The sequence below is a fragment of the Nyctereutes procyonoides genome, unplaced genomic scaffold (genome assembly GCF_905146905.1).
Source record: "Nyctereutes procyonoides isolate TBG_1078 unplaced genomic scaffold, NYPRO_anot_genome, whole genome shotgun sequence".
Classification (NCBI taxonomy): Eukaryota; Metazoa; Chordata; class Mammalia; order Carnivora; family Canidae; genus Nyctereutes; species Nyctereutes procyonoides.
In genome coordinates, this window is record NW_026575125.1 from 78,433,657 (window position 1) to 78,446,807 (window position 13,151).

The window sequence follows — 13,151 nt, forward strand, 5'->3', positions numbered from 1 at the left end:
TAGCAATCTGTGCTTTTTCCTTGCAATAATTATTACTGAAATGTGTGCCAAATGGTAATTTTCTATTTCCATCCTTCTTTCTACTTTAAGTTTATATGTTAAGGAATCATTATCCTCTTTCTGTTTATTTATTCAATTATTTATATATAATAGTATGGACTCACAGATATTTCATTTATCCTGTAGTCTTACTCTCATGATTTATTCATTGCTTAGATTGTCCTAGATTTGGTAATTTGGAACTCCATCAAGGTGGTTTCTGTGTTCTTTTAGCATTTGTTGTTTTTTTGAGCACTTCTTACTTTTCTGATACCACAAGATGTTCTAAGCCAGGGATTGGCAAACTTTTTCTGTAAAGGTCTGATAGTAAATATTTTAGGCTTTGAAGGCCATAAGAATCTGCTGCATTGGGAGGGGAGATGGTTGACTTACAACCTTTTAAAAATGTGAAAACCACTCTTAGCCATTGATTTGACTTGCAGGCTGTAGTTTGCTGACCCCTGGGCTACAAGGGGTTAATCTTGTACTCTCCTTGTACTAGCCCTAGAAGGAGCCATTGGAGGGGCAGTGGGGGGTGAGGGGGCTTTTTTGGAAAATGGTACTTCAAAACCAGGATCTGGGCACTAGGCATGATCATTGATTGCTATGGGGGTACCATTGCTGTTAGCCCTTTCAGTGAACAAAGCTAGGAAATATGTGCATGTACTCAGACAAATAGACACACACATATCTATATACATCTATCTATCTATCTATCTATCTATCTATCTATCTATCTATCATCTATCTGAAAAACCACGAGCTCAATACTGATATATCTAATTTTAGTCAAACACCACAGAGTTTATTCTAGCCTTCCCCTTTCCTTATTTGTAACTCACGATTTCATTAACTAGTGTCCTTTCTGTTTTTAGCCTTATAGGATATAGTCAGAATACTGTTTTCCAAAATTACTTAGGTTAAGTGCTTTCCTTCCCCACTGTTTTCAGGATGGTTCTTTATTTCCTCTGTTATATAATTATGTTCATCTGTAACTGTTTGTACTCCATTCGGGGTACTCTGTCTACCTTCCTGTTTGTTTGTTTGTTTGTTTGTTTGTTTGTTTGTTTGTTTTTAAAGTCTATCTATGCATGTGAAAAAGCATAGGTAATATTTTAAAGCACCCAGGTGATTGAAATGTGAAGCCAGGCTTAAGGATGAAAAAGCAGCAGAAGACATAACTTTTGCTCTTAAGGAGGTTGAAGTAAGCACACATGTGAATCAAAGAAAAAGTAATTGTAAATCAGTTTAATAAGATCATATATGCCTTATGTAAGACATAGCCTAACTCGTACAATTATTAAAGGAACAGGGAATGAGTATCATTATCAGAGTATGATAGGCAGGAAAGGCTTTTTAGATGTGAGTGTTGAATTTTGTCTTAGGAGAGGGGTGAAATCATCCTAAAATTGCCATTTCTTTTTAAAGATGAGAATCTACAGCTGGTAAACCATGAGGCAAGTTCCGTGGCAGTGGATGGTGTTCCTCATGTTGACAACCCAACCTTTGAACAAGATGAAACTCCTGATCAAGAGATTGCTGTTCGAGAAATTAAATCCTAAAATCTGTGTCAATTAGAAAACTTGAAACTTTAGTAATAACAGAACTGCCAATCAGGGCATAGTTTACTATTAATAAACTGGATAAACTTAATTAAATAAGAATGATACTGAAAGTGCTGAGATGACTAATATGCTATAGTTAAATTAAAATATTTAATCTATTAACTTTTTTCCACAAACTTATAATGTTTTTCATAGGCAAGTTTCCTCTCAATAGTGATAGAAACATTTTTAAAAATATAAAACTCTCTTCAAGTAGTCATGTTTTTAATTTATAACAATTTTCTTATAGACATGTTGCTTTTAAGATGTGGAATAGCTGTAATCACTTTATTTTATGATAGTATCTTAATTAAAAATACTACTATTTTAGCTTGGGCTATGTGTGTCAGGGTTTTTCTCCAGGTGCTTATACTGATCTGGAATTGTAATGTAAAAAGCAATGCAAACTTAGGCTAGTACTTCATGAAATGTCTCTTTAGGCTACATTAAGTTGATAGAACAAGATTAAAGCAAAATATTCATTTTAATGATTTCTTGTTTTTAAAATTAGGCTAAATGTAATTCATGTGAGTGTTGAGCATAATCAGAGAATATGGACTGGACTGGGTTGATTGGTATATTAATGACACCAATTTGATATAAGATTATAGACAAAAAGTTTCCTTATAAAAATGCTGTATAACTTTCTCAAAATTATACGATTTTCAAAAGCGGAGTATATAAATTACAGTATTTGAAAATGATAATGATTAAGTCACACAAAAATTGCTAATTATCGTTATGTATGAATTAGTCTGCAGAAATTAGTCTGTAGAAAATGTTTTCCAAACAATACCAACTTTGAAAATTGAGTTTACATTTTACCTAAATGGGCTGAAATTACATTAGGTAAACTAAAATTCTGTCCATATAGCTATAAATTTTGTGAATGCATTTTCTTGGTGTTTGAAAAAAGAATGGGGGGGGAGGAATTCCAGGTGCCTTAATATAAAGTTTGAAGCTTTCATCCACCAAAGTAAAATAGAGCTACTTAAAAATGCACTTTATTCGTATTCTGTGTGGCTTATCTTGGTTTTAAAGTTGTGTTTCCAGTGCAAATTCCAGCAAAATTTAGGCAAAAGCAGAACAGACATGTATTTTTGTTTGCTAAATGTAAAATGGACAAAACCATTGCATTCTTGTACACTGATTTGAAATGCTGTAAATATTTCCCGATTTGTATTGATTCTCTTTAAATATAAAATGTAAATAAAATATTCCAATAAAAGTTTGTGTCTGGTGTTTAGTCTAATTAGCCTATACTAACTTTTCATATATGCTCGGATTTGGGAAGGAAAAATGGTCATTGATATATTTGATGAATAAAAACTAAAACTTTAGTATATTTACTTACATATTACATAGAGAGGAATTGCTGTCATTGTGATATAACTGAGCTACCATGAACTATTTATTTATTACTTATTTATTTTTCAAGTCAGTAAGGTAAATAATAAGGCTGACCACTGATAATAATTTTAGAAAAACCCATTGATGCCAGTCCATCTTAATACTACCCAAGACATAAAATCATTTTATTACTTTAAGGTTTACTTTTCCTTCAGTCGTCTCTTTGGCAGTATGTTTGTTGGGATGCTGTTAATGAGTTAAGTGCATCTCTTTTGTCAAACATGTTAAGAATAAACAGGCTTGGGATACCTCAGAGCTATGATTATCAAACCAGGGTACACATATGTCTTGGGTACACATGTCTTATGAGGCAATATGCAGGTGTACCTGTGTGATGCTCACAGTAAACTTGACCTATATTCTCATTTCTTGTTTTGTAGGGAGTTATTTAGGGACAGAATTTATAATTTTTAAAATTTTCAATATCTGTATTGAAGTATAATTAACATACCAAAAATTGCCCATTATAAATGCACAGTTACACAATGTTTAGCAAATGTATAGAGTTGTGCAGCTGTCACCACAATCCAGTTTTAGAACATTCTATCATACCCAAAAGTTCCCTCATACCCCTTTGCAGTCAATTTCTGCTCCCATTCCCAGCCTCAGGCAACCACCAGTCTACCTTCTCTCTATATAGATTTGCTTCTTCTGGACATTTCATATAAACGGAATACACTTACTATATGGTTTTTTGTGACTGACTTCTTCCACATAGCATCATATTTTCAAGGCCCATTCATGTTTGAAGCATGCATCAGCACTTCATTCCTTTTTATTGATGAATGAATGATATTCCATTGGATATATATTCCACGTTTGGTTATCCATCAGTTAATGAACACTTGGATTGTTCCTATTTTTTGTCCATTATGGATAATGCTATGAATATGTACAAGTCTTTGTGTATATGTATGTTTTTTATTCTCTTCAGCATTTACAAAGGAGAATTCCATGTCATTTCTGAATTTTCTTCCTATTTTTTTAAGATTTATTTATTCATGATAGACATAGAGAGAGAGGCAGAGACACAGGCAAAGGGAGAAGCAGGCTCCATGCCCGGAGCCGGACACGGGACTCGATCCCGGGACTCCAGGATCGCACCCTGGGCCAAAGGCAGGCGCCAAACCGCTGAGCCACCCAGGGATCCCCTCTTCCTATTTCGATAACCAAAAAGCTAGTTTGAGCAACAGACTTTATTTTACTCTCACATAATAATCAAAAAATAAACTGATTCGGGCAGCCCCCGTTGGCGAGTCTCCAACTTTTTTTTTTTAATTTTTATTTGTTTATGATAGTCACAGAGAGAGAGAGAGAGAGAGAGAGAGAGACATTGGCAGAGGAAGAAGCAGGCTCCATGCACCGGGAGCCCGACGTGGGATTCGATCCTGGGTCTCCAGGATCGCGCCCTGGGCCAAAGGCAGGCGCCAAACCACTGTGCCACCCAGGGATCCCGAGTCTCCAACTTAAGAGGGATTTTCGAAGAGTTCATTTATAGGGTTAGCCTAAGTTAATTTGTATTATCTTACTACTAATAATAATGGTTCCCAGGCATTTAAAGGCAGTTGGAATGCTCGGAACATTCCTCCCCGCCCCCACCTCCATCTAGTTTGTGTTCATTTACTAAGTATTTTAAGCTCCATAACATCTAGAGAAATTTTATCACCCTAGGCTGTAACCAATATTGAGGTTTTTACTTATTGCCTCTTCTGTTTGGAGTGAATTTTAAAACTATTTTTAAACATTAAAAAATATAAGGTTTATATTTACATACCACATAAGAAATGTTAATGGTTTTGTCCTAATATAAACTTTTTAAAAAAGCAATTCAGGTATCTAAACTTCTCTAACAGGGCTTATTTTTAAAAGATGCCTATGTAGGTCTTAATGGAAACATGATTAACCACCCTCAAGTTATAGAGTTTGATTTTCAAATATCTAATTTGCTTAAATCAATGCACAAAAAATTTAATGTGCCCACAAATTACGCTGGGAATCTTGTTAAAATGCACATTCTGATTCAGCAGGTCTGGGATGGGGGTCTGAAATTCTGAGTTTCTAGCAAGCTCCTGGGTGATGAAGATGTTGCTGGTCCGGGATCCGCATTTTGAGCAGCAAACTTTTCAGTGGTTCTCCTCTAGTGGTGACCCACCTGTTTTGAATCTTACTGCTTCTAAACCCGCTACAGGCTAAAAAGCATAAACTAAGCTAGTGAAATTCATTTCAAATAAGAATCCAGTACAATCTTTGACAGCCTTAGCTTTTCCATGGCACAGGGTTTGGAACCGCTATTTGGGGTTTTCTAGTACCTTTTCATAAAGGTGTTTCAGGCTATGATTTAGAAGGTTGAGTCAGCTAGATAAATGAGGTATTATCTCTGCATGATATAACGTTATGTCCATAATTATGTGTCTTGAATAAATCAGAAAACATGAATGGAAGCAGACAGATGAGGTGAGATGCTATTATAGAGTAGAAGGAAAATGATGTGAGGCTAATCTGAAGTAGTAGTAGGATGGGATGGACTTTTGAAAAAGAAGTAGAGGTGAGTGTGTGTGTGAGAGAGACAATGAAGGTGGTGAGAGTAAGAAGTTCAAGATTATTCCAAGGTTCTTAGCTTGAGCATCCTGGTAAACAGTGGTGCTCTGAACTATGAGAGCCTAGAAGGATAAATGGCAGAGGAAATATTGTAGAAATAAGTTTGGCTTTGGATATGTATTTAAGGTATCTTTAAATCATATGCATAGGTAGTGTAGTGTCATGTTTTGTAGTCAGACAAATCTAGGTTCAAACCCCAACTCTGCTACTTATTCAGCTATGTGAATTTAGGCAAGTTATTTAACTTCTCTGAGATCCTGTTCATCTATAAAGTAAGGATGTAAAAATCCTTCTTTTATTAATAAGGATTAAATTTTATTAATTAGTATTAATTTTTAAATTAAAATCATCAATCAATATTATACAGAGGAACCATCCAGTTCTGGACAGCCCTTTACACAGTTGTAAGGATATTGGTAAAGAATGTGGTTTGATGAGGAAGAAAAAGGAGAAGGAAAGGTAAAAGGGGCACCTCATATCTCTGCCACATTTACCCATCTTTTACCAGGAAAATAAATTATCTTCCTTAGTATACATCCAAATTGGGATGGCTTTCCCTACAGATAAATTGCAGTTTGGGCTCTGGGAAGATTGCCTCTTCCGATCTTCTCCAGAAAGCTGTCTTGGAACTATTTACTGCCTTTTAGCAGAAGAGAATCCCAAACTGACCCTTTTTTTCACCCCTAAGAAAAAAATCCCTGCTTGTTGCATATGCCTGTCTCCCTTGAGCTGGCCCACATCTTGGGAGGGTTAAGCTAGAAACACTCCTCCAAGGCACAGTTCTTTGGCTCCAGGATTTGGCATCTGGGGGTGTCTCACCGCATTTTTTTTAAGTGAAATGGCCTTGTGGCTTTATTCTCAAAATAGCACACCAAGAGCCCCTTGTTTATTTGTACATTGCTCCCCAACTCCGTCTTTCTTACAAAACTGCCTTGCGCTTAGTGTACTCTTTAATTCTGGTGGGCCCAGTTTTCGAAACAAATAAAAACATCCCTCAAATAATTCCTCACTGCGGTGTCATACAAATCATTGGCCTCATTCACCTTTGTGTTTAAGCAGATGCCAAGGTACAAAGAGGTGAAGGTCATCCTGAAAGAGATTTTTATGTCCTTAAAGAGTTTAATAAAGGGGGGAAATGTTCATAAATTGTTTGGATCCTGAAAAGGAACGTTGGCAAAGACATTTTCTGTGGCTGATTGCAATAAACAGATTACAAACAGATTGAGGTGGCAGAGTGGGGAGGAAGGAGCCCATGGCGTGAAGAAAATCATGGGGCTTTGGAGATTTTATGTTCTTCCTGTATAAGCAAAAAGAACCTAATCTAAGGAAGATTTTGAAGCAGACAAGCAAGTGTATCAGACTCCACTTACCGCGTGACCTTGGTTAAGTCACCTCACCCGTCTGCGCTTTTGTTTATATATGTGCAAAGCGGGAAATAATATCCACTTCGCAAGACTTGTCACAATTACGTGAGATAATTTATATGAAATCGCTTTAGTACAAAGTAAGAACTCATGAAGAATCAGTGCTGCAAAGGCTGCCTCCCAGTTTGGGCCGTTCGTTATTCAAAATTCCAAAAACATCGTTTCCTACAGTTTAACATCCTCGTCTGTAAATGGATGAGAAGAAACAACACATTTATACCTGAGGCTCACTTATTTGAACCAAAAACCGCTTTAAACTTTAAATAGACAAAATACACTTAAGTGGTGGCGGGACGCGCTTTGAAAGCACCCCCGCCCCGTTCTCATCCCTGTGGATTGTGGGAATTGTAGTCCTCAGATCCCGCTGTTTAAGTACAGAAAAAGCGAGTAGGAAACTACAATTCCCAGGAGGCAAGGAAGCAGGACTATTTCCCATTTGGGCGGTAGAGCTGTAGGAGGGAATTGGCAATCTCTCTGCCTACGTGGGAGAGGAGGGAGGGTTGGGGGAAGTGTGGAAAACCTGAGGAAAGCTGCCGTTGCCTGAGGAAAATTTGGTGGGAGGAGAATTAGAGGGAAAGAGAGGAGTAGAGGGTGAGGTGAGCAGGGCATCTGGATCGCTGCTGCCTGGCGGCACAAAGTTCGAGATGTGGCTGAAGCCTGAGGAAGTGCTTCTTAAAAATGCGCTGAAGCTGTGGCTGATGGAAAGGTCCAACGATTACTTCGTGCTGCAACGGCGTCGGGGCTACGTTGAGGAAGGTGGAGGGGGTCTCACAGGTAAGCTGCGGCCATCCCCCACCCACCTCGGGGCTGGGCTTGTGGTTCTTAAAAGGCGGTGAGGAAAACAGTTAACTCGTCGCCACCCACCGCCGGATTCTAAACCCCGGGTGGAGGGGCTGGGGTTCTTCTCCCGCCACCACCTTTCCGTCGCCCTCCCTGAGTTCTGAGAACCCCTCGCCGGGAGAGCAGCTGCTCTTTGGGTAGGAGGGGGATAAAGGGTGGAGGGGTCTTTTCTGAGGCGGAGGAACAATGAGGCAGAGGAGGGCTTCTCTCGGAGGCAAAGTACCTGCCCCGTCGCTTCCCTCGGGGACGGGGGCTGATGACGACTATAAGTCATCGACAGGTAGCATTGAGGCTGGTGACTGGGGTCAGTTCACAGTTGTGGACTTAACTTTTTTCGCAAAATCCCCTATCTATAATCACCATCCTGGGGAGTGCGAGTGCGGGTGCGTGTGTGTGTGTGGACGGGGAGGATGGTGAGGAGAAAGAGAAGAGCCCCAGTCACCTCCTGAGGGATGGGCTTCAAATGAGAGATTAGCAGGCGGCGGTGGGGGGCGAAAGGGGGACGGGCACGTGTCAGGGCGAGGGCGAGGGATAGGTCTCAGCATTGCTGACCCCTCCCATTTTAGCATCTTTTACTTTGTCACCCCGTTTTCCGCCCTTGGGATCTTATTTCAGACTAACCGTCGTAATTCGTTTCCCTCTCGAGTGTTTGACGCTGCCCTTTTCTTTCAAAGCCATGCTTGTAAGCACGCCTGTGAAACAATTGCAAGTTTAACTCTTGCCGCCTAATCCATCCTGCCTTCAGTGATTTGATTTGTGAATCCAGAACCGTCCCTTGGTCTAGTGTGTAAAGCCTCCAGAGAATTTGGTTTTGAGACCTCCCATCTGGGCGGGGGCATTCAAACTTTTGGACCCTGGGGAACGCTGAGATCTTTTTCGTGACAATTTGCAATTTGGTATGGTGGCCTCGAAGTGGTGGGCCAGACTTCATTTAGGCAGCGTGATGTAGCGGGAGGAGGGAAGAGTACGAAAATCTGCGTTTTAGTCCCCTTCCCAGCTCTGTTGAATGTCATTCGACAAGTCTTTAATTTATTCAACCATAAACGCCTGCTGTGTGCCACATGGAATGCTAGTGTACAAAGACAGTTAAGATTCACTTCCCCTCCTTTGAATTAATGGCTCATAATCTGGATAAGGGGAAGACGTTCAGGTTAGGGGAAGTAACCAGTAAACCAGGCAAATTATATTTATAACCAGTAACTAGTAAATCAAGCAAATTATAATTAGAACCGAATAACTGAAAGGTTGTGTAAGGATTCATGGAGGAGAGGGCATGGCTTTTCATCCTCTGTGAAATGGTGTCTACCTCACAGATCTGAGAGGATAAAATGAAAGATAATAGGTGCCAAATCAGTGTGTGTTGTTAAGATGGTGATAAATGTGTGCTGTTCTTTCCTTTTTTTCAAGCCACCCCCAGGGTGGAGAGAAATCTGAGGTTCTACAGGACTTTTTTGTTTTTTAATTTTGCAAGACCTGTTCGTCTCATCCAGTTTGGAAAAAGGCCCTCTTGAAAATATGGCAACAAAAACTGCCTCATTAGACTTCACAATATATCATTTTCTGATCTTTAAAAATTACAAGTGTTATTTGCAGAGGAGACTTTCTATTTAACAGATGCATATATTTTCCAGACAAAATTTGAGAAGCAATGTTCATAAATACCCAGTGACATAATTTGCCTCTTTAGTCCATCAAGAACAGGTTAGAGTATTTAAAATAGATCTTATAGTCCTGTGTTACAGCTAGTAATCTGGTTCTACATTTTACTTGGCCAGAATTTTTATGGCGCCCTTGTTCTCATTACCAAAGAATTATATATCACTTTGTACAACTGTGTTCCTGAAAAATAATAGGTAAATCAGATTGAGAATCAAATCAGTATAATGTAGTATGAAATAGTTTTTTTACTTGTTGCAAATTTCTTTTAATCATTCCTTGTTTTCTGTTTTTAGTTTCTCATTTGACATGTTTTCTTAAAACATGGACCAAATTGCACCAGTTTCTCTATTCCATCCACTCCCATGTACTCTTCAAACCCATATCTCTACAATAAGAGGTTGGTCTGCAGAAATACACCAAGATTTCTACCACACATGTATGTTGAGAATAGCCATAGCCCCATATTGTGGTTGATTGTGTGTCTGCATGGTTGTTTTACCTGTGGTATTTTCAAAATGCTTGAAATTTCTACATGAATGCTGCCACTGTATTACATGTAAATTAAGCAAAATGATCAGAAAGGAGCAGAGGTGTTTTTTAAGGTTTGTTTGGTTCTATTTGGTCCAGAGGGAAAGTGTGTGCTGATTTTCATAACTGCTCAATTACTGTATTATTACTTAAAATTGTGAAGCCAACAGCTTTGCTATGCTTTACCACAAATCCACATTTGGATTAGCTCTCACAGGAGTTTGACTGGGTGCCAGCATAAGCTTGCCTTTGTCCATTTTGTTCGCTGAAATCCAGTGTTACGTGCTACCCCTTTAAAAGATTCCTTTATGCATTTTGTTTAATGAAGAAGAGATAATAACCATCTTTGAAATGTAAATAGTTGTAATTTCTTTAAGATTTTATTTCTTTGCCATGTAATAATTGGCAATAACCACCAGCAATGTAATGACTTGAGCAGTGGACTTGAAGTTAGTTGACACTTTTTTCTTCCTAATAATGGAATTGGGGCAACAGAGAATCATTGGGTGGTTGTAACAGGAGACTAATTTGTAAGTTAGAATTCTGAGGTCCTTTTCTAAATTTCTGAAACACATCTAGTGGATATCTGGTAGTTTACTTATCATTTGCCTAATTATTTTACTTAATTGTCCTGGTTCAGAGCAGAGTAGGATATCTTGTGAAAATTTTTGTTATACATAAATGTTATTTCATAGATAAAGTAATTTCCTTTCATTTAGAGAAGTAATTCACTCTTCTGGGTTTTTGCAGTCACCTTACATTATCCCTTGATCCTCCTGGCTGATAACGGTAATGACTTTTCTGTGGCATCTAAATTTAGCACCTGGCTTTATGTAATTGAAAATAATTTATGCATATTTGGCTTAATTAAGCACAAATCAACAGTTTGTTCTGCTTGATAGTTTGGAGCTACTACATGAGTGAAATTATGGAGCTACATTCTAGTGTATGGGATGTAGGAAGACCTGGCAATAAGGAAGCTTTAATTTAGATAATTTGTTGAAACTATTTTATGCTTGAATATTCTGTATCTGAAAAGTGTAAGCAGTTTCATGCGTGTTAGACTGATAATCTCCCTCAATAGATCATGTTTTGGGATTTTAGAACAAGACTAAAAGGTAAAATTTGTTAAAATAGAGAAGTTTTAGGTATTCTGTTTTCTTATCTCCTCTTTCATTTTGGCACCATTACTTTGAAATTAAATTATATGTAAAAACTAGAACATATTAACTTTTTTATATTAACAGTTTAAATGAGCTTTCCATTTCAAAATGTTTTATGATATTTATATAAACTTAACAAATCACCTTGTAAACAACTCATCATAATTACACATATGATAAACAGTAAGGTAGCCTTTTAAAGAATTTCTTAATGAACATCCCTCAAAAAAAAAAATGAACATCCCTCAAAAATATAGGGCTTTCTTTTTTCCCTACTCCCAATTCAAGGAGCCCAACTCTGAAAATGTTCTAATTTTTTTCTTAGCAAAATATGCCTGCACTTCATGTTCACAAAGGAACAAACTGATAAAATTTTTAGCCTCCCAAGTAACTTATTATTGGGACCGAAGTGCCTGGATGGTGTCCATGACATTACATTTTAGGTAAGGAAATATCAAATCCCCACCCACACCCACCCTGTAAAATAATAAATATTTTGACTTATTAATGAGAAAATCCCATAGGGCAACCCTAAGGAGGACAAATCATAGTCTGTACTTCCCTCCTTTACTCCCTGGAACATTTTGATCCATGTGAAATCAAGTAAAAAATTACAGTTAACTCTTGAACAACATGGAAGTTAGGCATGCCAGACCTCCCACCTTCCATGTGGATTCACAAATCCACGCATAAATTTTGACTCCCCCCAAATTTAAGTACTTATACCCTCCTATTGACAGGAAGCTTTACCAATAACAAACAGTCGATTAGCATATATTTTGTGTATGTGTTATATATGGTATTCTTACACCAAAGTTAGGCTAGAGAAAAGATAGTGTTAAAGAAATCATAGGAATAAATACATTTATAGTAATGAACTATATGGGGCAAAATCCACATATAAGTGGCCTGCTCAGTTCAAACCCACGTTATTCAAGGGTCAAGTGTACTTTAAAGATGGCTAAAGTTAACAATGTAGAAAGCAATAGATGGGGATCCCTGGGTGGCGCAGCGGTTTGGCACCTGCCTTTGGCCCAGGGCGCAATCCTGGAGACCCGGGATCGAATCCCACATCGGGCTCCCAGTGCATGGAGCCTGCTTCTCCCTCTGCCTGTGTCTCTGCCTCTCTCTCTTTCTCTCTCTCTCTCTCTCTCTCTGTAACTATCATAAATAAATAAATTTTAAAAAATTTTAAAAAAAGAAGAAAGCAATAGATGTTGATGAGGATGTGGAGAAAGGGCGGCCCTTTTGTGCTATTGGTGAGAATGCAAACTGGGGGAGCTACTGTGGAAAACAGTATGGAGGTTCCTTAAAAAGTTAAAAAATAGAACTAAGCTATGATCCATCCATTGCACTAATAGCTACAAAAGTAATATGCATTTTACATATATATGAGTGTGTGTGCATCTTTCTATACACATACATATACACATACAACAACTTCTTTATCCATTCATCAGTTGATGATCATTTGAGCTCTTTTTATAATTTGGCTATTGTTGATAATGCTACTATTAAAATCAGAGAGCATGTGCCCCTTTGAATCAGTATTTTTGTACCCTGATGCAATATTACTCAGCCATAAAAAGGAATGAAATCTTACCACTGCAGTGATGTGGATGAGCTAGAGAGTATTATGATAGGCAAAATAAGTAAAGTATGAGAAAGACAAATACCATATGATTTCTTTTTTTAAAAAAAGATTTTATTTATTTATTCATGAGAGACAGAGAGAGAGAGAGAGAGAGAGAGAGAGAGGCAGAGACACAGGCAGACAGAGAAGCAGGCTCCATGCAGGGAGCCCAACGTGGGACTCGATCCTGGGTCTTTAGCCCTGTGCTGAAGGCAGTCCTAAACCACTGAGCCACCTTGGCTGCCCCCCATAT

The 13,151-nt window shown here is 38.1% G+C and overlaps 2 protein-coding genes across 4 annotated transcripts in view; both read left to right on the plus strand.

Annotated features, from left to right (window-relative positions):
• RNF128 (ring finger protein 128) overlaps nt 1-2,871 on the plus strand; it is a 110,332-nt gene extending 107,461 nt beyond the window's left edge. For both annotated transcript variants that reach the window (XM_055339007.1, XM_055339006.1), the window contains exon 7: nt 1,468-2,871. In XM_055339007.1, the coding sequence (XP_055194982.1) occupies nt 1,468-1,601 (134 nt within the window). In that variant the 3' untranslated portion in view covers nt 1,602-2,871. The remainder of the gene's footprint in view (nt 1-1,467) is intronic.
• Nucleotides 2,872-7,594: 4,723 nt separating this feature from the next.
• Nucleotides 7,595-13,151, plus strand: part of TBC1D8B (TBC1 domain family member 8B) — a 71,347-nt gene continuing 65,790 nt past the window's right edge. For both annotated transcript variants that reach the window (XM_055339124.1, XM_055339126.1), the window contains exon 1: nt 7,595-7,849. In XM_055339124.1, coding sequence (XP_055195099.1) covers nt 7,720-7,849 — 130 coding nt within the window. In that variant the 5' untranslated portion in view covers nt 7,595-7,719. The remainder of the gene's footprint in view (nt 7,850-13,151) is intronic.